Here is a 21,654-nt window from a genome sequence, read left to right as displayed (position 1 = left end):
TATTCAACGAAAAAGAAGAAAAAAGAAATGCTGAGAATCTTAAAGTATCTGGTCTTAGGACTGAAGTAGCAAGAACCGAGTCACCTCGAAGCTAAGCTGCAGCTGATCATCCCCCTGAGCAGTAACCAAGTCATCAATACAAGTATACCACATCTGCATGGTGATCATTTCGATGGTATTTGATGACACTAATTAAGTGCTGAAATTAGAATTTTAATACTTAATTTAATATAGTTTACTGGTTTAATACAAAAATAAAATGATATGACTTAATAAGTTAAGTAAAAAAAAAACTTAATTTTGGATGGTGTTTAAAACCTCCTTATTTTCTCTAGTACGTAGATCAGCATTTTTAGAATTTGCAGTGGTTCCTTCAATTTTTTAAATTGCAAAATGGTTCCATTTGGGGCACACATGGAAGGGAAAGATAGAGTAGAGACATGGGGACGAGCGACTGAGGAGAGGGGGTTTGGAGACTCCAACTCAGGGCCCAACCATCCCAAATGAGGTAGCCAGTTGGTTCAAGAGTCACTAGCGTCGCGCTGGGTAGTGATGACCGAGATTGAAGGCTCCATCGCCTATCTCCCGCGCTCTCAAAGAGATGAGAGATTTCAGACAGTGGTAGCTGAAGTTGGAGCCACCACCACCTCCTCTGCCTTTGATCGATGCGACTTCCAATTTTTTTTTAAAAAAAAATCAACCTTTTTTAAAAAATTTCAGAAAGCATAGAAAATAATATAATATTAAAATATTGGGCAAAAGTGAAAGAAAAAGGAAAATATAGGGCGTCAAATCGATGCAACTCTCAAGAACTTCCAATTTTCAACATTTATTCCACGGAATAATTTTTACTTAATCAATTAAGCAATTATTCTATTAAATGCTTCCATGCTTAATCGAGAACTAGGCCAAGTCGTATCAATGATCAGTCTAATGTGAAGCCATGCGAAGATATGATACTATTTAGAAAAGAAAAGATGTGTGATAACTCCATAAATTTCTAAATTTTTTAATAGAAAATCAGATAATTTTCTCGAACCAAATGAAGCTCCCATGGAAAGCGAACAAGCCGGCAAACGAATTAACGAGCCAGCCCGAGGAACCAATTTCATCCCTCTCCTACTCAAGCCACTTAGTCTCATGGCAACTTCTTCGATTCTCAAACTGATAATAATGAGACATCCATGAACACCCAGCCAGGCGAATATAGAAGTGGTGGAGACCAGGCAAATCTTTTATCAGCTCACAATGATACTAACGCATTAACGTCATGGGCAAGTTCTAATTTGATGTTAAGAAAAATGTGAAAAAAGAAATTGAGGTTGTGGGCAATAGTTAGACACTAATTAGAGAGTTGTGAATTGTATATTTGGGGAAGGCCTAAGGTGCAATAATTTTAAGGGAGAAGTACAAAAATCCCTTTGTGGTTTGGGGTCGAGACAAACCCTACGTTTTAATTAGGGACAATTTGCTAGTTTCACAGGATCTACGGAAGCGTAAAAGTAACAGAAATTCAAAATTTCCTACCCGTGAAACTAATTTCAAGACCTACTAGAAGAATAAGAGTAAATAAAAGCGTACCTGGAATATTTAAAATTGTCGACCGAGCGTCCCACGCGTGACGCCTCTACCGGTATCCACACCGACTTTGTCGACGAGTCTTCGAGATCGGCGATGCTAGCGGCCAACACTCGAAAGAAACACCGATGCGACACCCGAAATTTTCAGACTAATGGACCTAATTTGAATTGAACAATTCAACCCAATATATATACTTTATATGCATACACATATATGCACGCACACATATATGTCTCAGCACATATAAATATATATGTGTGTTTTATATCTTTTACTTTTCTACATCTCACAGCCATATATATCTACATATATATAAGCATATGAATGGGTAAAATTTTCTAATCCCACCGGTGTGGGATTTTGAAAAATTAGCTCTCCATGAGCCATGTGTATAGCTAAGTGTTATCATACAATTGGCCCATGTTTCTTTCTATAATTGGCTCCAAGTGGTTCCATAAAAAATAGCCACTTAGCACACCATTAAATCTAATAAATTGGGTATAATTAATCGGCAAATTTAATCTCATTAAATATCTCGTCAATTTAGTCGTAGTGTGTGACCCTTTAGGTTCTCAATTACGTTGACAGTAATATCGAAATCTCTATTTCAATATTACAAACAGTGAGCGACATCTAGCAATGCATCACTGTTACTCAAGTAATTGAACAGTCAATTTCTCGACGAACCTCGTGACCTATATTACTGTGTAATATAATCCATTGTCCTCTATATCTCTATTGAGCCCAAGGCATGGTCGATGACATCCTTGTATGGCTCAATATCTCTCTTTCTTGGTTTACCGGGTAAGTCTATCAGAACAAATGAGTTCGATATCGCTATATCGACTCATTTGGGTATGCATACACTTTTAGACTTAACCACCAAGTGGCCGTGAGATATCGCTCCCGTTTCGTAGGAGGGACAAATCCTATCTTGATCACTCATATTCCTCTCCATGCTCTATGATATACCCAATAACTGTTTTTATAACCAGCCTGTTACGGTGGCATTTGACAGTATCACAGTATATGACATTACATGTAGGAATCCATGGTGACCTCAAGTCAAAGGACCATTACACTATAGTCACTTTGAGATATGCTAATGACAGTCACGTAACAACCCATGTAGCAATCTCATGGCGGATCAGTCCAATACACATTACTCTTAATGTATACATGTGGTGTGATTTGATATCTCCATATCCATGACCTATGAGATTTGGTCATCAATCAACACTCACACTAGTCTAACCGTATTACCGTTGTCCTAATTAACGATAATACTTTGACTATGGACATTTAGGAATAATGTTCAGTAATTATAGGATCTCACAATCAAGTCACACTTGATGCCTATTGAACCTACTATTCCAAGGACATTATTGTGTAAAATCATATTTAGCGCAATCTACACAATAACAGATATGCCTCGTTTTATAATGAAATAGATATCATATTACAAAACTGATTATAGATTGCCTCTAGGGCATACACCAATTCCCAACAATCTCCCACTTGCACTAGAGCCAATCTGGCATATGTCTTATGCCAATAGATCTAGTGTGAGCCTCGTGCTTGCGCTGCACAAGAGGCTTCGTAAGTGGATCTGCGAGATTCTCATCTGTTGGTATTCTGCATATCTTCACATCTCCTCTGTCGATGATCTCGCGAATGAGATGGAAGCGCCTGAGTATATGTTTGGATCGCTGGTGAGACTTGGGTTCCTTAGCTTGCGCAATGGCTCCATTGTTGTCACAATAGAGATCCACTGGGTCTGCGATGCTAGGAACCACAACAAGTTCTGTCACGAACTTCTTGATCCAAACGGCCTCTTTTGCAGCGTTAGAGGCAGCAATATACTCGGCCTCTGTGGTAGAATCGACTACTGTCTCCTGTTTGGAACTCTTCCAACTCACAGCACCTCCATTCAGGCAGAACACATACCCTGACTGCGATCTACTGTCGTCCTTATCGGTCTGGAAGCTAGCATCGGTGTAACCTCTTACAACGAGCTCTTCTTCGCCTCCATATACCAAAAACATCTCCTTAGTCCTTCGTAAGTACTTAAGGATGTTCTTTACTGCAATCCAGTGTCTTTCACTTGGATCTGATTGGTATCGACTCGTCATACTCAAAGCATACGAGACATCTGATCGAGTGCATAACATAGCATACATGATGGATCCAATAGCTGACGCATATGGAATCCTATTCATGCAGTCCCTCTCCTCTCGAGTAGAAGGACTCTGAGCCTTCGAAAGGCTTATGCCATGTAACATAGGCAGCGACCCTTTCTTAGAATCATGCATGCTAAAACGCTGAAGCACTTTATCTATGTATGCACTCTGACTTAGGCCAAGCAGTCTCCTGGATCTATCTCTATAGATCCTAATACCTAGCACGTAGGTAGCTTCGCCTAAGTCCTTCATAGAGAAACACCTTCCCAACCAAGTCTTTACAGACTGTAGGGAAGGAATGTCATTCCCTATCAGAAGTATGTCATCTACATATAACACCAGGAAGATTACTATGCTCCCACTAACCTTCTTGTAAACACAGGGTTCATCTTCATTCTTGATGAAACCAAACTCTTTGATTGCATTATCAAAACGAAGATTCCAGCTCCTAGAAGCTTGCTTCAGCCCATAAATAGACCGTTGTAGCTTACAAACCTTTTCGGCACTATGTGGATCGACAAAACCCTCAGGTTGCGTCATATACACATCCTCGAGGAGCTTCCCGTTCAGGAAAGCAGTTTTGACATCCATTTGCCAGATCTCATAATCATAATAAGCTGCAATTGCAAGCAAGATCCTTATGAATTTAAGCATAGCCACCGGGGAAAAAGTTTCGTCATAGTCAACACCATGAACTTGTCTGAAACCTTTTGCCACAAGTCGGCCCTTAAAGGTAATCACATTACCGTCCATGTCAGTCTTCTTCTTGAAGACCCACTTACACCCAATGGGTTTTGCCCCTTCAGGTGGATCAACCAAAGTCCATACTTGGTTAGTGTACATGGACTCCATCTCAGATCTCATGGCCACCAGCCATTTCTCAGAGTCAAGGCCTATTACGGCTTCCGCATAGGTTGTAGGCTCATTATCATCTATGAGCAATACTTCATTGTTTTGAGTCACGAGAAATCCATATCTCTCGGGCTCATGACGTATCCTACTAGACCTGCGAGACTCCTGTGTCACATGTGCAGAAGATTGTGCCACAACACCTTGTGGTACTTGCTCTTCAACCTCACCCGTCGATTGGTCAATGTCATTTTGTGGTAGAACTTCCCCAAGTTCTAATTTCCTCCCACTAGTTCCTTTGGAGAGAAACTCTTTCTCAAGGAATACCGCAGTTCGAGCAACAAACACTTTGCCATCGATGGGATTATAAAAATAGTATCCTCGAGTTTCCTTAGGATACCCCACAAAGTAACATTTGTCCGATTTAGGGCCAAGTTTATCCGAAGACAATCTCTTCACATAAGCTTCGCAACCCCATATCTTTAGAAAAGACATCTTGGGACGCTTCCCATACCACATCTCATATGGTGTCCTTTCAACTGATTTCGACGGATCATTGATTAATATGAGAGCAGCTGTCTGTAGAGCATATCCCCAGAAGGAGTCAAGTAAGTTTGCATGACTCATCAAAGATCGAACCATATCTAATAAAGTTCGATTCCTCCTTTCAGCTACACCATTCCACTGTGGTGTTCCAGGTGGAGTCAGTTGAGATAAAATCCCACACTGTTTAAGATAGTCAGCGAACTCATAGCTCAAATATTCACCTCCTCGATCTGATCGAAGAACTTTAATACTCTTACCCAACTGATTCTCCACTTGATTCTTAAATTCTTTGAACTTTTCAAAGGATTCAGATTTGTGTTTCATCAAATACACATATCCAAATCTACTGAAATCATCAGTAAATGTAATGAAGTAGAGATACTCACCTCTAGCAAGCTTGTTCACTGGTCCACATACATCGGTATGTATGAGAGCCAGATGATCACTAGCTCGCTCACCTTTTCCGGTAAAAGGGGCCTTAGTCATTTCCCCATTAAGCAAGGTTCGCATGTCTCGATCGATTCTAAATCAAACGAGTCCAGTAATCCATCCTTATGGAGTCTAGAGATGCGATTCTCGCTAATATGGCCTAAACGACAATGCCAGAGGTAAGTCGGGTTCGAATCATTAGATTTGAGCCGTTTGGTTTCCACATTATAAATAAGCGTATCTAGATCAAGAACATACAGACCATTACTTAAATGTGCACTGCCATAATATACATCATTCATGTACATAGAACAACACTTGTTCTTGATAGTGAAACAAAATCCCTTCTTGTCCAAACAAGAAACAGATATTATGTTTCTACTAATAGCAGGTACATAATAACAGTCGTTAAGATCTAATACTAGCCCAGTAGGCAAAACTAGGTGATAAGTCCCTACAGTTAATGTAGCAACTCTTGCTCCATTTCCAACTTGTAGGTCCACCTCGCCCTTTGCCAACGATCTACTGTCCTTTAGGTCCTGCATATTTCCACAAATATGAGCACCACACCCGGTATCTAATACCCAAGATGTAGAAGTAGTAGATATATTGATCTCTATAACATGGATACCTGAAGTGGAAGTCTCACTTCCCTTCTTCTTCTTCAACTCCTCCAGGTATACCTTACAATTCCGCTTCCAATGTCCAGTGTTGCCACAATGGAAGCAGTAATCATTCTTCACTACCTTGGCTTTAGGCTTCAACGCACCCAAGTCATACTTGGATGCATCTTTAGCCCTCTTGCCTTTACTCTTGCCCTTGCCCTTTCTTTTGGTCCCCTGGACCATTAGAACAGACGTCCCCTTGCTGATATCATGTTCAGCTGTTCTCAACATGTTAAGCAGTTCAGGCAATGGTTTATTGTAGTCATTCATATTATAGCTCATGATGAACTGACTATAACTGCTGGGCAGCGACTGTAGGACTAAATCTGTGGCCAACTCTTGACCCAGAGGAAATCCCAATCTTCCCAGAGTCTCGACGTACCCAATCATTTTGAGTACATGAAGACCCACCTGGCTACCCTCAATCAACCTTGCCTGAAAAAGTGCTTTAGAGATCTCGAATCTCTCATGTCGGGCCTGCTCTTAATAGAGCTGCCTGAGATGCATGATCATATCGTACGCCTTCATGTTCTCGTGTTGCTTCTGAAGCTCCGAGTCCATGGTGACTAACATGAGACATCCGACGTTTACAGCATCATCATGATGCTTACTATAAGCATCTTTCTCAGCTTGGGGGGCATCGTCAGGTGGTGGCGCAAGAAGAGGTTGCTCTAAGACATATAGCTTCTTTTCTTGGGTGAGAACAATTCTCAAGTTTCGATACCAACCAAGGAAATTATTCCCTGACAGTTATGTCTTTATCAAGGATGGATCGCAAACAGAAAATACTAGAAGTGCTCCCTGCCATGGTAACTACCACAGAAATATGCAAAATAAGTATTATGACATTACAATATTTAATGAGGACTTTATTAAATATTGCTCCCACTATTTATATCAAATCAATGACCTTGAACATTGATTCAGAGAATATCATTCTCATAGTAGTTCAAGATCCATATCTCACCAAGCTCTGAGTCAGCGAGGGTTGATTCACCCAAAACTGGCTATTTAGGTAGGGAACTCACTTTCCCAATTGCATCACATGCAACTCTTGATTAGTTGGGTGAATAACTCCTTTATTCAAATCTATCTTGTAGATCGATGCCCAACTACATGCCTCTGAACTCCTAATCCTATTAGGCTTGCTCAGTTAAGTCCGGCCCACTGGTAAACACCACGTCTTACTAGGATAGATGAGGGCATCCTGCGAGAGCAAGGTCTACACACTCATCGATCTTGGTCTTGACTAGCGTTACACGGTGGAAGGATAAGGACTTAATATTTTGAGGGATTTTATTAACATTTAATCGATCTCACCATACACTATTATGTAACCATTACATAATAGTTCACACGCATAACTATTATACTAACACAACTAGGACATTGTCCATGTCTAACAGTCATGCACCGCAAATATCAAACATAATCACACCAGTACCAAGCATAAAATCATATTTTATGCTATTATCTACTCGGATTCTAACTAGTTAGGCTCTGATACCAATTGCTAGTTTCACAGGATCTACGGAAGCGTAAAAGGAATAAAAATTCAAAATTTCCTACCCGTGAAACTAATTCCAAGACCTACTAGAAGAATAAGAGTAAATAAAAGCGTACCTGGAATATTTAAAATTGTCGACCGAGCATCCCACGCGTGACGCCTCTACCGGTATCCACACCGACTTTGTCGACGAGTCTTCGAGATCGGCGATGCTAGCGGCCAACACTCGAAAGAAACACCGATGCGACACCCGAAATTTTCAGACTAATGGACCTAATTTGAATTGAACAATTCAACCCAAATATATATACTTTATATGCATACACATATATGCACGCACACATATATGTCTCAGCACATATAAATATATATGTGTGTTTTATATCTTTTACTTTTCTACATCTCACAGCCATATATATCTACATATATATAAGCATATGAATGGGTAAAATTTTCTAATCCCACCGGTGTGGGATTTTGAAAAATTAGCTCTCCACGAGCCATGTGTATAGCTAAGTGTTATCATACAATTGGCCCATGTTTCTTTCTATAATTGGCTCCAAGTGGTTCCATAAAAAATAGCCACTTAGCACACCATTAAATCTAATAAATTGGGAATAATTAATCGACAAATTTAATCTCATTAAATATCCGATTAATTGGTCGCATCTTAAATCATCTAATCTTTATTAGACAATTTTGTTGTTTCAAAATATCTCGTCAATTTAGTCGTAGTGTGTGACCCTTTAGGTTCTCAATTACGTTGACAGTAATATCGAAATCTCTATTTCAATATTACAAACAGTGAGCGACATCTAGCAATGCATCACTGTTACTCAAGTAATTGAAAAGTCAATTTCTCGACGAACCTCGTGACCTATATTACCGTGTAATATAATTCATTGTCCTCTATATCTCTATTGAGCCCAAGACATGGTCGATGACATCCTTGTATGGCTCAATATCTCTCTTTCTTGGTTTACCGGGTAAGTCTATCAGAACAAATGAGTTCGATATCGCTATATCGACTCATTTGGGTATGCATACACTTTTAGACTTAACCACCAAGTGGCCGTGAGATATCGCTCCCGTTTCGTAGGAGGGACAAATCCTATCTTGGTCACTCATATTCCTCTCCATGCTCTATGATATACCCAATAACTGTCTTTATAACCAGCCTGTTACGGTGGCATTTGACAGTATCACAGTATATGACATTACATGTAGGAATCCATGGTGACCTCAAGTCAAAGGACCATTACACTATAGTCACTTTGAGATATGCTAATGACAGTCACGTAACAACCCATGTAGCAATCTCATGGCGGATCAGTCCAATACACATTACTCTTAATGTATACATGTGGTGTGATTTGATATCTCTATATCCATGACCTATGAGATTTGGTCATCAACCAACACTCACACTAGTCTAACCGTATTACCGTTGTCCTAATTAACGATAATACTTTGACTATGGACATTTAGGAATAATGTTCAGTAATTATAGGATCTCACAATCAAGTCACACTCGATGTCTATTGAACCTACTATTCCAAGGACATTATTGTGTAAAATCATATTTAGCGCAATCTACACAATAACTGATATGCCTCGTTTTATAATGAAATAGATATCATATTACAAAACTGATTATAGATTGCCTCTAGGGCATATACCAATTCCCAACACAATTAGCCCCCTCTGTGGTGTACTCCGTTAGACATAGGGGATTACAACGTTAATTTTTTTTTTCATTTTCAGTCCTCAATCTTTAGACTTTTAATCATTTTGGTTCTAAATCTTTTTTCTTTTATCATTCATACCCTCAACTTTCCATTTTGTTTCATTTTAGTCCTACAAAGAAAATAGAAAGGGAAGGAGGGGTCGAGGCTGCCAATCGGCGACACCCGACCCCTCCATTGAGGTCGCCGATACCAACAAAGGACGCCGGCGACCTCGGTGGAGGGGTCGGGGTCGCCGATTGGCAGCCCCAATCCCGAATCGACAGGTCACTCCGAGTCAGAGGTCCTCGATTGATTTGGGGTTGGGGCCGCCAATCGGCGACCCTAACCCCTTCACCGAGGTCGCCGACACCCACAGAGGACACTGGCGACCTCGGTGGAGGGGTTGGGGTCGCCGATTGGCGGCCCCAACCCCAAACCGACCAGGGACTCCAAGTCGAAGGTTCTCGATCGGTTTGGGGTTGGGGCCTCCAATCGGCGACCCCGACCCCTCCACCGAGGTCGCCGACACCCACAGAGGACACTGGCGACCTCGGTGAAGGGGTTGGAAGGTCACCAGCGTCCTCCGTGGGTATCAGCGACCTCGGTAGAGGGGTCGGGGTCGCCGATTGGAGGCCCCAACCCTTCCTTTCCTTTCGATTTTCTTTATAGGATTAAAATGAAATAAAATGGAAAGTTTAGGATATAAATTATAAAAGAAAAAGATTTAGAACCAAAATGATTAAAATGTTAAAGATTGAGGACTGAAAATGAAAAAAATTAACGCCGTAACCCCCTATGTCTAATGGAGTACAGTACAGGGGGGCTAATCATCCCTAACAAAAACACATGGTGCAATTTGTCCCTAACAAAAACACAGGTTAATTTTAAGTAAATTGCTTGTCTTTCGAGTAAATTACACATATTTTGATAAATTAGTTAAGGTAAATTACTTGACTTCTAAGTAAATTACTTACATTTGAAATAAATTACACGGATTTCGATGAGTGTTTACTTATTTTGTTAGTAAATTACATGGTTTTAAAAGGAGATTTACTTAAACTTTTAGTAAAATATTTGAATGCACCATGCCATCAATTTTAATGATTGCATCTTAGAAAGTACGTGTCACCTAATATTTCACCATAACCTATAACCCACACGAGTACCAGAACAAAAGTATACCAAAAGAGATGCAAGATTAACCAAAAAAAGAAAAAGTTGAAATGAAGAAGCATTCATCGATTCGTGGCCAAAGAGAAGACTTCATGAATGCACAAAAGGAGGAGACTTACTAGTGTAACTCATTGTCCGCGCCATTTCGCATGGTATATCATTTAATTTGTTCCTATAATTATCATGCCAAGTCGTTAGAAAACAAACACGACTTGCTCGCCCATATGTAAGAACACAAACACGACTTGTTTTTAAATGATATATACACAACTAGTTTAATGTTTCATGATCCCGTAATACATGTTATTTTAGTAGCAAATTGGTGTACACGATAACATATTAACATTTTCAGCAATTATAGAGAAAAACTATTTTGGCACGCAAAACTAGCTTATAACGCAGGTACTGATACAGATGAGTGTGTTATAGGGCCAAAAGATTCCAGAGCGTTTAGTAACGAAGTTAAGTTTGATTTAATTTGATTTAGCTTGATTTGAGGAGAAGAAAACAAAAGTAACTAGAAAAAATATGTGAGAGAATTTGAAGAAGAAAGCAAGAAAAACTAATTATTATATTATTGAATTGAGAAAAAAATATATTGAAATTGAGAAAAAAAGTGTATGATTGTGTTGTTGAATTGGAAAAAAAAGTAAAATTAAATAAAACTAAATTTTGTTACCAAACAACTCTTTGCGCTAAATGCATTAAATGAATAGGTTGATGGGAATAGTCTTGCTTGGGGCAGCGGCACTTGCCCTCGATTAGAACCATGAAGATGTTCTGAATTTAATTATCATTAGTGTGATTTTTGGTCTTTAATAGACATGACTCTCATTGACTGTAACCTAAAAGAAGAATACAACCATGATAGCGAGCACTCATGATACCGACTATCTATCGATCGATCGATAAGTCTAATGGTGCAAAAAAGAATCAACACGAGTTGGACATTCAACTAATCAACCATATTCTACATGCACATGCTATATTGTCGAGCCGTATCAGGAATTGTGGCAACTTCACTTAGCACATCAGTTTCTACTTGTCAGTCAGAGTGGAATATTATATATCATATGTGCAAATGATCATAGACCCTCAACCAACTTTCTGCCAATTCAAAATACGGCCGATATTGAGAAAGAAGTATCTTAGTACAGTGACATAGGGTGCCGACTGAAAACCAAAAGACCTTGAATTTGATCATCACCAAAGGAACTTATATATCCCTTTATTTTGTTTTATAAGATATCCTTATATCGGGGCCATAGACCTTATCCCAAAGATAAAACGCCATGGAATTTTTTTTCGGTAGGTAAAATGCCATGGAATTTAATGAGCATAAGTTAGCTGTATGCATGAATTTAATAGGAACACACACGGAAATATATATATTTGTCCCTAAAAAAGGGACGCATGGTGGAAATTAGAACTGAAAAGGCAAAAACGGAGGGGGAGCTTTTTTCTATTCATTCACAATTATTAATTGAGAACACATCGCGTGATCATGATGAAAGGTCGAATGGGATAATATATATATATACACATATACCTATACACGGTATATATATAAAACATATATATATACATACATATATATTCATTTGAGTGAAAATTCTTGGGAGGGTTGGGTTGAATTGTGAGGATCAAAAGACAACGTCGTCATCTTTACCAAGACCCTTCAAGAAACCCCCCCAGGTAACTCTCTCTCTCTCTCTCTAAGTCAATGTCGTGCTTGTGTTCTGTTCATTCATCTACAACCTGTATATCAAAAAATAATAATAACAATGACATCCTGTGGTGTGTATAGATATATATTTCGTTTGCGATTCTTATCCTTTGATAGATTGATCGATTCTAGCGAACAATCGTGTACAGTTTGAACACTAGTTCTTATAGTTGGTCCCCTTGTTTCACTTGGAAATGTCTGTTTTTGGTAGATAATTTGAAGATTACAAAGCATCAAAAGACAAAAACCTGGTATCCTTGGAAATGCATTATTTTGCAGGGTCAAACCTGTCTTCAACTACCATTCCTCACCTAATAATGAGAGACAACCGAAAATTGCAAAAGTTCCTCCCATAAGTTTTGGTGTCTTGTGAAAATGCGCCCTCTTGGTTTCTATTTACATTATCCGTACCTTTTTTTTTTTTTTGTGTCAGTCAGTGGTTCCATCCATGGATGCCCCATTTGCAAGGTTAATAGATTTTCTAGTGAGTTTTAGTAACTAACAGGATGACGACGAACAGCCGGATTGAAGAGAGGCTGCTCTGTGCAGCAGGAGATGCAGAACCAAAACAGGACAGTAGCCTCACAAGCAGAGTTTGGGTGGAGTCGAAGAAGATATGGAGAGTCACGTTCCCGGCGATGTTGGCCCGTGTCACGTCCTTCGGAATCTTTGTGGTCACGCAGGCATTCATCGGTCATATTGGCGAGACTCAGCTCGCCGCCTACGCCCTCATTCAAATCATTGGTGTTCGTTTCGCTAATGGAATCCTCGTAAGCATCATTCCTTCAGCCCATGATTCTCTACAACGTTTCAACTGAAAAGGCTAGTGCATATGCGTAAGCATATATGTGTAAGCAGTGTCGACATACATATGCATTGTTGATGCACTTTCTGATTAAGAGTTAACATAATATCGGTCGATTAGCAAGTAATCATAGCAGATGTTCTAGTTCCCAGTCTTGCCCAGTTGATATGACCATGTGTGCATTCCCCTTGAAATCGCACTGAAGGTCGGTCTTGCTCTTTGACACAGTTGGGAATGTCGAGTGCGACTGAAACTCTGTGTGGCCAAGCCTTCGGAGCCAAGCAATACCACATGCTTGGAATCTACCTGCAGAGGTCATGGATCATCAACCTTGTCACGGCAACAATCTTAGTCCCTGTATTCGTCTTCAGCGCTCCGATTTTCAAGCTCCTAGGGGAAGAGGACACTATTGCAGACAGCGCGGGTTACATTGCCCGCTGGTTCATCCCAATCATCTACTACATGGTTTTTGGCCTCACTATCCAAAAGTTCTTGCAGGGCCAGCTCAAGAATATCATAATCGCTTGGCTCTCCGCAATCTCATTCGTGCTCCATGTGTTCCTATCATGGCTGTTTGTTAACGTGCTTGACTGGGGGATCCCAGGGGCAATGAGCGCAATGATCGTGTCTAGCTGGTTCATTGCAATTGGGGAGTTTGTGTACATCTTCGGAGGGTGGTGTTCAAATACATGGAAAGGGTTCACTCTGGCTGCTTTTGCAGATCTATGGCCTGTCATAAAGCTTTCGGTTTCATCTGGAGTGATGCTATGGTAAGCAAAGTTCAATTGTGGAAAACTCTTCACAAGTGCCCTGTCTTTGATTGTAAAATTTAAAAGGAAATAAGATGAAGCGGTATCGAAATGCAGTTCATTAGATGCTTTTGTGATACATCTTCCATGCTGCTTTTGTGCCTTTCAAGTAAAGAAGATAAATGGGAATGATTTTTCCACACCCAAATCTTGTTGAGAATCTCCTGATTCTAATTTCTGGCATGTCATATGATTTGATCGAAAACAGCTTGGAGCTTTGGTACAATGCCGTTTTGGTTCTGCTGGCCGGTTACATGAAGAATGCCTCAGTCGCGATTTCAGCATTCTCCATATGGTAAAAAACTGCAACAGACCGAGTTTCATCCTACCAAGCACCCTTTAAACTCATTTCTTCTCTGTTCTTTTCAGTCTTAACATCTCGGCATGGGAATTCATGATCTGCCTCGGGTTCCTCAGCGGCGCAAGGTAATACTAAATCCTCTGAAATCCCATTGTCCTATTCTTGAATCAAGTCCAATCAAGTCCAGAGGAACTGTGACAAACTTGTGCTTCCTCTTCTTCATACACAGTGTGCGTGTCTCGAATGAATTGGGTCGAGGGGATGCCAAGGCAGCAAAGTTTTCCATCAAAGTGATATTGGGCACCTCTATCAGCATCGGAGTCATCTTCTGGATTCTCTGCCTAGTCTTCGGCCGTCAAATAGGCTACATATTCACAAGCGAAGAGGCTGTAGCGGAAGAAGTTGCTAGCCTCTCGGTCCTGCTAGCTTTCTCCATCTTGCTCAATAGCGTTCAGCCAGTTCTCTCGGGTGAGATTTCTAGTCAATTATATGCTCCTTCTCTGATGAACTCTTTCAATTGTCAACTTCATCATCTAACGATAAAGATAGTAATAATCTATTAAGTGTATATCAAACATCGCAGGGGTGGCAGTTGGAGCTGGGAGGCAAAGTATGGTCGCCTATGTCAACATTGGATGCTACTATGTGATCGGGGTGCCTCTAGGAGTTGTGCTTGGTTATGTAGCCGGTCTACAAATTCAGGTGATCATGAAATGCTGCAAAATTCTCAACTACTTTTACCAGGCATTCTGAAATACGAAATTTGGTTCCAGTTGTCTTGGGACGCCTGTCTCTTCGATAACTGCTGACATGGTCCTCAGACCAGTAGGGATAGCCAACTGTTGTGAGAAAATTCAGATGAAAGATGGAACTACTAGTGTAATCATCAGCTCCATCATGCATCTCTTGGGCACCTCCCAAAAATAAGCTTCGCGGCATAGACAAACTCATTGGCTAGTGCATATATAGATAAGGACATTTGAGATGAATATTGCAACTAACTTAACGGTGATCTCGTAGGGTATATGGATTGGGATGATAGTCGGAGTAGCAATGCAGACAACGGTACTTGGAATCATCACCTACAGGACCAATTGGGATGAGCAGGTATCCGAAAGATCTTGGAGCCAAAATCGTGCTTTTCTTGAAGTTTTGATTGCAACAGCATATCATCAAACTCGTACAGTGTCGGTGATGGGAATTTTCTCCATTTCTTCTCATGATAGGTCCTTAAAGCATCGGAGCGGCTTAACAGATGGTTCCGGCGAGATGCAGAAGATGGCACCACCAGTTCGACAAGTGAAAGGCCCAGAGATAACAATCAATGAGGACTTCAATTCGTGTGGATAACATTTTTGTTTCACATGATTCGATTAGATCAGAGGGAAAACGGAGATTTTCCAGATCAGACCGACTTCATTGAAGCTTTTCCACCAAGCAGGAGTCAAACTGTTTTATTGTTGAAGTCGGTTATCTGGAAGACAATACGTCCTGAATAACCATTTCTTTGGGCTCTGGTCTAATTTTTTTGGAACCAGATGTGCAAAATAGTCGTGCCAAAGCATTCAAAATACATTTTTCAGTGTGCTGCATATATATACCAGTATTTTCTAACCCAGAGTGTCCAGGAGTCGCCCGACTAATCCTAGGGGCTCCGTGAACCCCCGACGACGCACGGAGCAAGTAATCACGCCAAAGGCGCTCCGGTGGCTCCAAGGGGTTTTGAACCCGGGATCGGATGGATACTTAAGCTCCTTCTTACCACTAGGCCAAACCCCTTGGAGTTTATATATACCAGTAGTCGCTCTCTGAGAAAGAGAAGTATACAAATCCAACCCAAAGAATACATCCGATAGGCAAATACAAGCAGTTTTCTGTATAAACAACTTCTTCTCCTTGTGTTACTGGGATGAGAAATTAAATTCCAAACCATGTTATGACATTTCAAGTTCCATTAAGCTGTACTTCGGTAAAATGAACACTCAGCTTCACAGTTCGTTGTAGAAAACAATTTCCAATTTCCTTCATTTTTCTATGAATTGAGGATGAAAGATTGAATCATGAGATGTAAACATTGCATCTTATATGGAGAAATGAGATTTTCTTTTTTTTATCCGTTCACGTTTTGAGGCCACAAACTGATGATGGGAAGGTTCGATTCGAACAAGTCTTGTAGGCCAGTTTTTTTAATCTACTGCCTTGGAAGCTTCAAAGCTCTCCATGTAGTTTAAAGTTTGGCATCATTCATGTGGCAATGTAACGGTTCTAGAGCAAGAGTAAAAACTTCTTCTTCAACTACTGTTCCTCACTCGGCCTCATCCGTATTTTGTAGTTTTTTTTCCAGATACAATTAATGTGCTGTGAATAGGGAAAATGACAAGAGATACTGATTTCCATGTGTCTCAACTTCAAGACACATGGGTATTGCCGATGTGAGAAAGACGGTATAGTGCAATGGAGCATGTCCTGCCCCTTTAATTAGTTATTAGAATATTTGTTTCATTGGACTAAACCCATGGCCTCTCTTGTAAAAAAAAAAAAAATGTCAATGTCACTCTCAACTTCAAGACACGTAGAAAAGGCGAACTTGTACACCAGTAGTTGGCGTTTTCTGTGTTTTGAAGTCAAGAGTGACATCAGTGTTGTTTGGAAGGCGTTGCCCTACGTTCAAGTGATGGTGGTCGTGTAAGAAATATCTGGAATGTAGCGCAATACCTTTTGGAACAATACCGATGTCACTCTCGACTTCAAGACACATAAAAACGCCTATTATGGGTGTACACCAGTAGTTAAACCATGGTCAATGGTCAATAACCAGACATTCAATATGGCATGCCATGAGTACTATTTGAGATTTTTCTCTCTTTCGTAGATCGAAACAATAATCTCATCGCATTGTTGGGCTAAGACGATATTCAAATTAACAGGATGACAGACAATAGGATTGAAGAGAGGCTACTTATTGAAACAAGACCAGCAGAGGCAAAAGGGAGTAGCCTCAAAGGCAGAGTTTGGGAGGAAGAAAAGAAGATATGGAGAGTCACTTTTCCGGCGATGTTGTCCCGAGTCACCAACTTTGGATTCTTTGTGGTCACTCAGGCATTCATCGGTCACGTTGGCGAGACTCAGCTCGCCGCCTATGCCCTCATTCAGACCATCGGTGTTCGTTTCGCTTTTGGAATACTCGTAAGCCTTGTTCTCAAGTCTGCCTAACCTTTCATGAAAAGGGATGACATGGTCATCCTGGCACTCTATTGTGCTGCACTTATGGGTCAGTCTTGTTCTTGCAACGCAGTTAGGCATGTCGAGTGCTACCGAAACTCTATGTGGTCAAGCCTTTGGAGCCAAGCAATATCACATGCTCGGCATCTACCTGCAGAGGTCGTGGATCGTTAACTTTGTTACCGCGACAATCATAGTTCCCATATTCATCTTCAGCACCCCAATCTTCGAGCTACTTCAGGAAGAGGACTCGATTGCGGACTCGGCGGGGTACATAGCCCTGTGGTTCATCCCAATCATCTACTGCTTTTGTTTCAGCCTCACTATCCAACAGTTCTTGCAGTCCCAGCTCAAGAACTCGATAATCGGTTGGCTCTCCTCGATCTCATTCGCACTCCATGTGCTCTTGTCATGGCTGTTTGTCAATGTGCTCGACTGGGGCATCCCAGGAGCAATGAGTGCAATGATCATGTCTAGCTGGTTCGTGGTGATTGGGGAGTTTGTGTACATGTTTGGAGGCTGGTGCCCTCGTACATGGAAAGGGTTCACTGTGGCTGCTTTTGCAGATTTGTGGCCAGTCATAAAGCTCTCGGTTTCGTCAGGGGTGATGCTGTGGTAAGCAGGATCAATTTCATTATGGCTCGTGGGATCAGTTCCCAATTTCTCTGTTTTTCAATGTTCTCCGACATTAAGATAACGGAAGCAGGAAGAAACCCTGTTGGAATGCGGTACATGAGATGTGTTTACCCATCCAGCAACTCTTATAAAGAGCATCATAACGATATTATCTTCATCTTTTCATCAAAAACAAAAAGTCAAGAAATTGGGTTCCTTTCGAAAGGCCAGTTGCTCGGTTAGGAGAATGTCTCTGGTTTTCTTTTCTCAGAAATGCAATTCGACCATCTCCTACGTACATTGCTTTTGTGTTTTCAAGTAACAAAGAAACAAAAAACAGGAACACTTTTGTAGGACTAGGAACCAAATTTTCTTCAAGACTTTCCTGATTTTTCTGATTTCCACTGTCTCATTTGATATTCGGGAACAGCTTGGAGCTATGGTACAGTGCAGTTCTAGTTCTGTTGGCTGGGTACATGAAGAGAGCCTCGGTCGCAATATCAGCATTCTCCATTTGGTAAGAGAATGCCATGAGCTGGGATTCCTTTCTCCAAGCGACCGATTAACATGTTTCTTCTTTTCCAGTCTTAACATCATGTTATGGGAGTTCATGATCTGCCTCGGGTTCCTGAGCAGCGCAGTGTAAATTCTTAAATCCTCAAATTTTTGTCATCTCCTTCTTAAATTAAGTCTACCGCGGGACCTTTCACGACCTAAGCCATCTCTTCAACAGTGTGCGGGTCGCTAACGAATTGGGGCGAGGGGATGCTAAGGCTGTAAAGTTTTCTGTCAAAGTCATATTAGGCAATTCGATCAGCATCGGGGTCATTTTCTGGATTCTCTGCCTAGTCTTTGGCCATCAAATCGCCCATATATTCACGAGCAAAAAGGAGGTCATTGAAGAGGTCACCAACCTCTCTGTGTTGCTTGCCTTCTCCATTCTGCTGAACAGTATTCAGCCGATTTTCACAGGTAAACACTACAGGAGTTTATATGTTTTTTCCGTGATGGAAGCTCTCTGATTTATCGGCTTAACAATCTAAGATTGAGTTTTAACATTGCAGGGGTGGCAATTGGTGCTGGAAGGCAAACTATGGTGGCCTATGTCAATGTTGGGTGCTATTACGCAATTGGGGTGCCTCTAGGAGTTGTGCTCAGTTATTTGGCCAATCTACAAGTTCGGGTAAGAAGAAGCTGCAAGAGTTCTCAGTGAATTCATCACATCTTTTGAATTACTGGATTTGGTTCACAGGCTGATAACTGATAAGGATGTTGATGTATGTTGCAACTTAATTCCTCGATGATACGCAGGGCATATGGATCGGTATGATAATTGGAGTAGCAACGCAGACAATGGTGCTCGGCTTTATCACCTACAGAACCAACTGGGATGAGCAGGTATCCGAAAAAATTTCCAATTCGTGCTGTTTCAAATTCTGATGTCAACAACATATGGTGGAACTTTTACAACATCGATGATGGACACTCTCTTCCTTCATCTTCTTTATAGGTGCATAAATCATCAGAGCGGCTTAACAGATGGTTCCAAAGAGATGAAGAAGACAGCACCAACAGCAGTTCTACAAGTGCAACTCATAAATAACAATGAGCTACAACTTCAAGTCGTTTCTATCATTTTTCTTTTCCAGATGGATTTATAAGACACCGATGAAGATTGAGATTATCCAGATCAGACCAATGCCTTTGACGCTTTTATGCCAAGCAAGAGTCATAATGTTTTTTCTTTTGTGAGTCAGTTCTCTGGAAATTGGTACGTGCATCCCGAGTCTTGACCATTTCTTTGGGCTGCATATATATTCTACTAGCTGCTCTGTGGGAAGAGAAGCGTACGAATTCGATCACAAAATATATGAAAGAAAGATTCTACAGGCAAAAACAATGAACTGTTTCTTTACACAAACAAGTTTGGCTATTCCTTATAAAACCTGTTGTAGATTCACCAATTTCTTTCCTCGATGACAATGAAATGATCCCACCACGAATCTACTCATACCTGTCTGATGCAGCATTTGTGCCAACATGAAATATATTTTTGTGCCGCCAAACGGCAAAAGATAAGTCATCCCGACTCTGGTTCTATCATATTATGCTATAATCTCTGGGATGCTTCCTGTTGAAGAACGTTGAGCCAATTAAACATGTTGTACTATGAAAGATGGTTGTCCAAATATACGGACCTGTCATGGATGATAGCATAATAATGCTGTTGAAAAAGATCCTCCACAAAGAACAGTTCATAATGATACCGATAAGAACAAAAAAGATAATATTGCAGTTAGAACAATGAGATGTTGATGACCAAAAGTTTGAATAAGTTCCATATGGAGCAAAGAGATGCTTTACATTAGCTGACATAGATTGAGAACCCAAAGTGATGATGATAGGTCCAGCGGAGCCTCGTAGCCAATTATCTTATTTTGCTACCTGGTATTTCCCTTGCATGTTGCCATTAAAGCTTCAAGGCTTTCCCTTTGCTCTATAGCAAGTTGCTTGATTTTCCTGTTACGGAAATAATTATGTCATTCTCCCTGAACATGCACCATGTAAGACTCTTTAATTAGCACTACTGGATCAAGAGGACTGGACCCAGTGATTGTGCAATTAGGTGCAGGACAATTACGCTCAAATTGTTCTTCAACTACCATATATACCTACCAACCTCTACCCTAAATGAGGACGATACCTTACAGTTGTAGTACTTTCTGGTTCTGCCGACCTTGGAGATTGAAGTCTGCTTGGCGATAATTTCGCCCAACTAATAAGCGGGATCTATAGGGCAGATATGACTAACAGTGCTGCGGATAGAAACATAATAAGGGTGCTGGTATCCATGCCTCATGAAGTCTGTTTGGCCCCAACATTGTTTAGAAGGCACACCACAGTAATAGCACTGTCCCCCATGACCACATATTCAAGAGCAATGAGGACGTCGTGGAAGAGGTTGCTAGCCTGTCAGTTCTCTTAAGTAAGATTTCCAATCAATTGTATGGTCCTTCTACTATGAACTCTTCGAATCATCAAGTCAGTATTGTCTAACGATAACGATCGAAATATTTTTTCTTATGTGCTCTTAACGTTACAGGGATGACAGTTGGAGCTGGGAAGCAAAGAATGGTTGCCTATGTCAAAACATCCAATGCTAATATGTGATCGGGGCGCTACTAGGGCTTGTGATTGGCCTATGTGGCCAATCTACAAGTCCAGGTAACAATATGCTGCAAAATTCTAACCACTTTACCGGACATTCTGAATTACAAGATTTGGTTCGAGGTGTCTTGGCCTTGGGACTACCTTTTGCTCAGATAACTGCTGACATGGTCCTCAGACAGGTAGGAAAATGCTGTTGTGAGAAAATATTAAAGATGGGATTCTTAACATCAGCTTCAGAATGCATCATTCATGCACATCCCGAGAATTGAAACTAATTTACCGGTGCTTTTGTAGGGCATATGAATTGGGTTGATCATCAGAGTAGCAATGCTGACACCTCTTACTTGG

The 21,654-nt window shown here is 40.7% G+C and overlaps 2 protein-coding genes across 3 annotated transcripts; both read left to right on the top strand.

Moving 5' to 3' along the window:
• Nucleotides 1–12,767: 12,767 nt before the first annotated feature.
• LOC116205540 (protein DETOXIFICATION 20-like) lies at nucleotides 12,768–15,916 on the top strand. Its single transcript, XM_031538165.1, has 8 exons — nucleotides 12,768–13,153; nucleotides 13,417–13,958; nucleotides 14,206–14,292; nucleotides 14,367–14,423; nucleotides 14,528–14,766; nucleotides 14,882–15,000; nucleotides 15,319–15,405; nucleotides 15,525–15,916. Exons 1-8 carry the CDS (start codon nucleotides 12,890–12,892, stop codon nucleotides 15,624–15,626), a joined length of 1,497 nt encoding a protein of 498 aa, XP_031394025.1. The 5' UTR covers nucleotides 12,768–12,889; the 3' UTR covers nucleotides 15,627–15,916.
• Nucleotides 15,917–17,088: 1,172 nt separating this feature from the next.
• Nucleotides 17,089–19,997, top strand: LOC116202281 (protein DETOXIFICATION 24). Of its 2 annotated transcripts, none has more exons than XM_031533782.1 (8): nucleotides 17,089–17,484; nucleotides 17,594–18,135; nucleotides 18,566–18,652; nucleotides 18,721–18,777; nucleotides 18,869–19,107; nucleotides 19,200–19,318; nucleotides 19,447–19,533; nucleotides 19,646–19,997. In XM_031533782.1, the coding sequence occupies exons 1-8, from the start codon at nucleotides 17,227–17,229 to the stop codon at nucleotides 19,736–19,738; spliced, it is 1,482 nt and encodes a 493-aa protein (XP_031389642.1). In that variant the 5' UTR covers nucleotides 17,089–17,226; the 3' UTR covers nucleotides 19,739–19,997. The 2 variants fall into 2 exon arrangements, with proteins under 2 accessions (XP_031389642.1, XP_031389643.1); XM_031533783.1 differs by having other exon boundaries at nucleotides 17,351–17,484; nucleotides 17,598–18,135.
• Nucleotides 19,998–21,654: the final 1,657 nt, after the last annotated feature.

Source organism: Punica granatum, chromosome 4 (assembly GCF_007655135.1).
Source record: "Punica granatum isolate Tunisia-2019 chromosome 4, ASM765513v2, whole genome shotgun sequence".
Taxonomy (NCBI): Eukaryota; Viridiplantae; Streptophyta; class Magnoliopsida; order Myrtales; family Lythraceae; genus Punica; species Punica granatum.
Note: the sequence above shows the minus strand (reverse complement) of the source record. Positions and strands in the feature narration are given on the sequence as shown.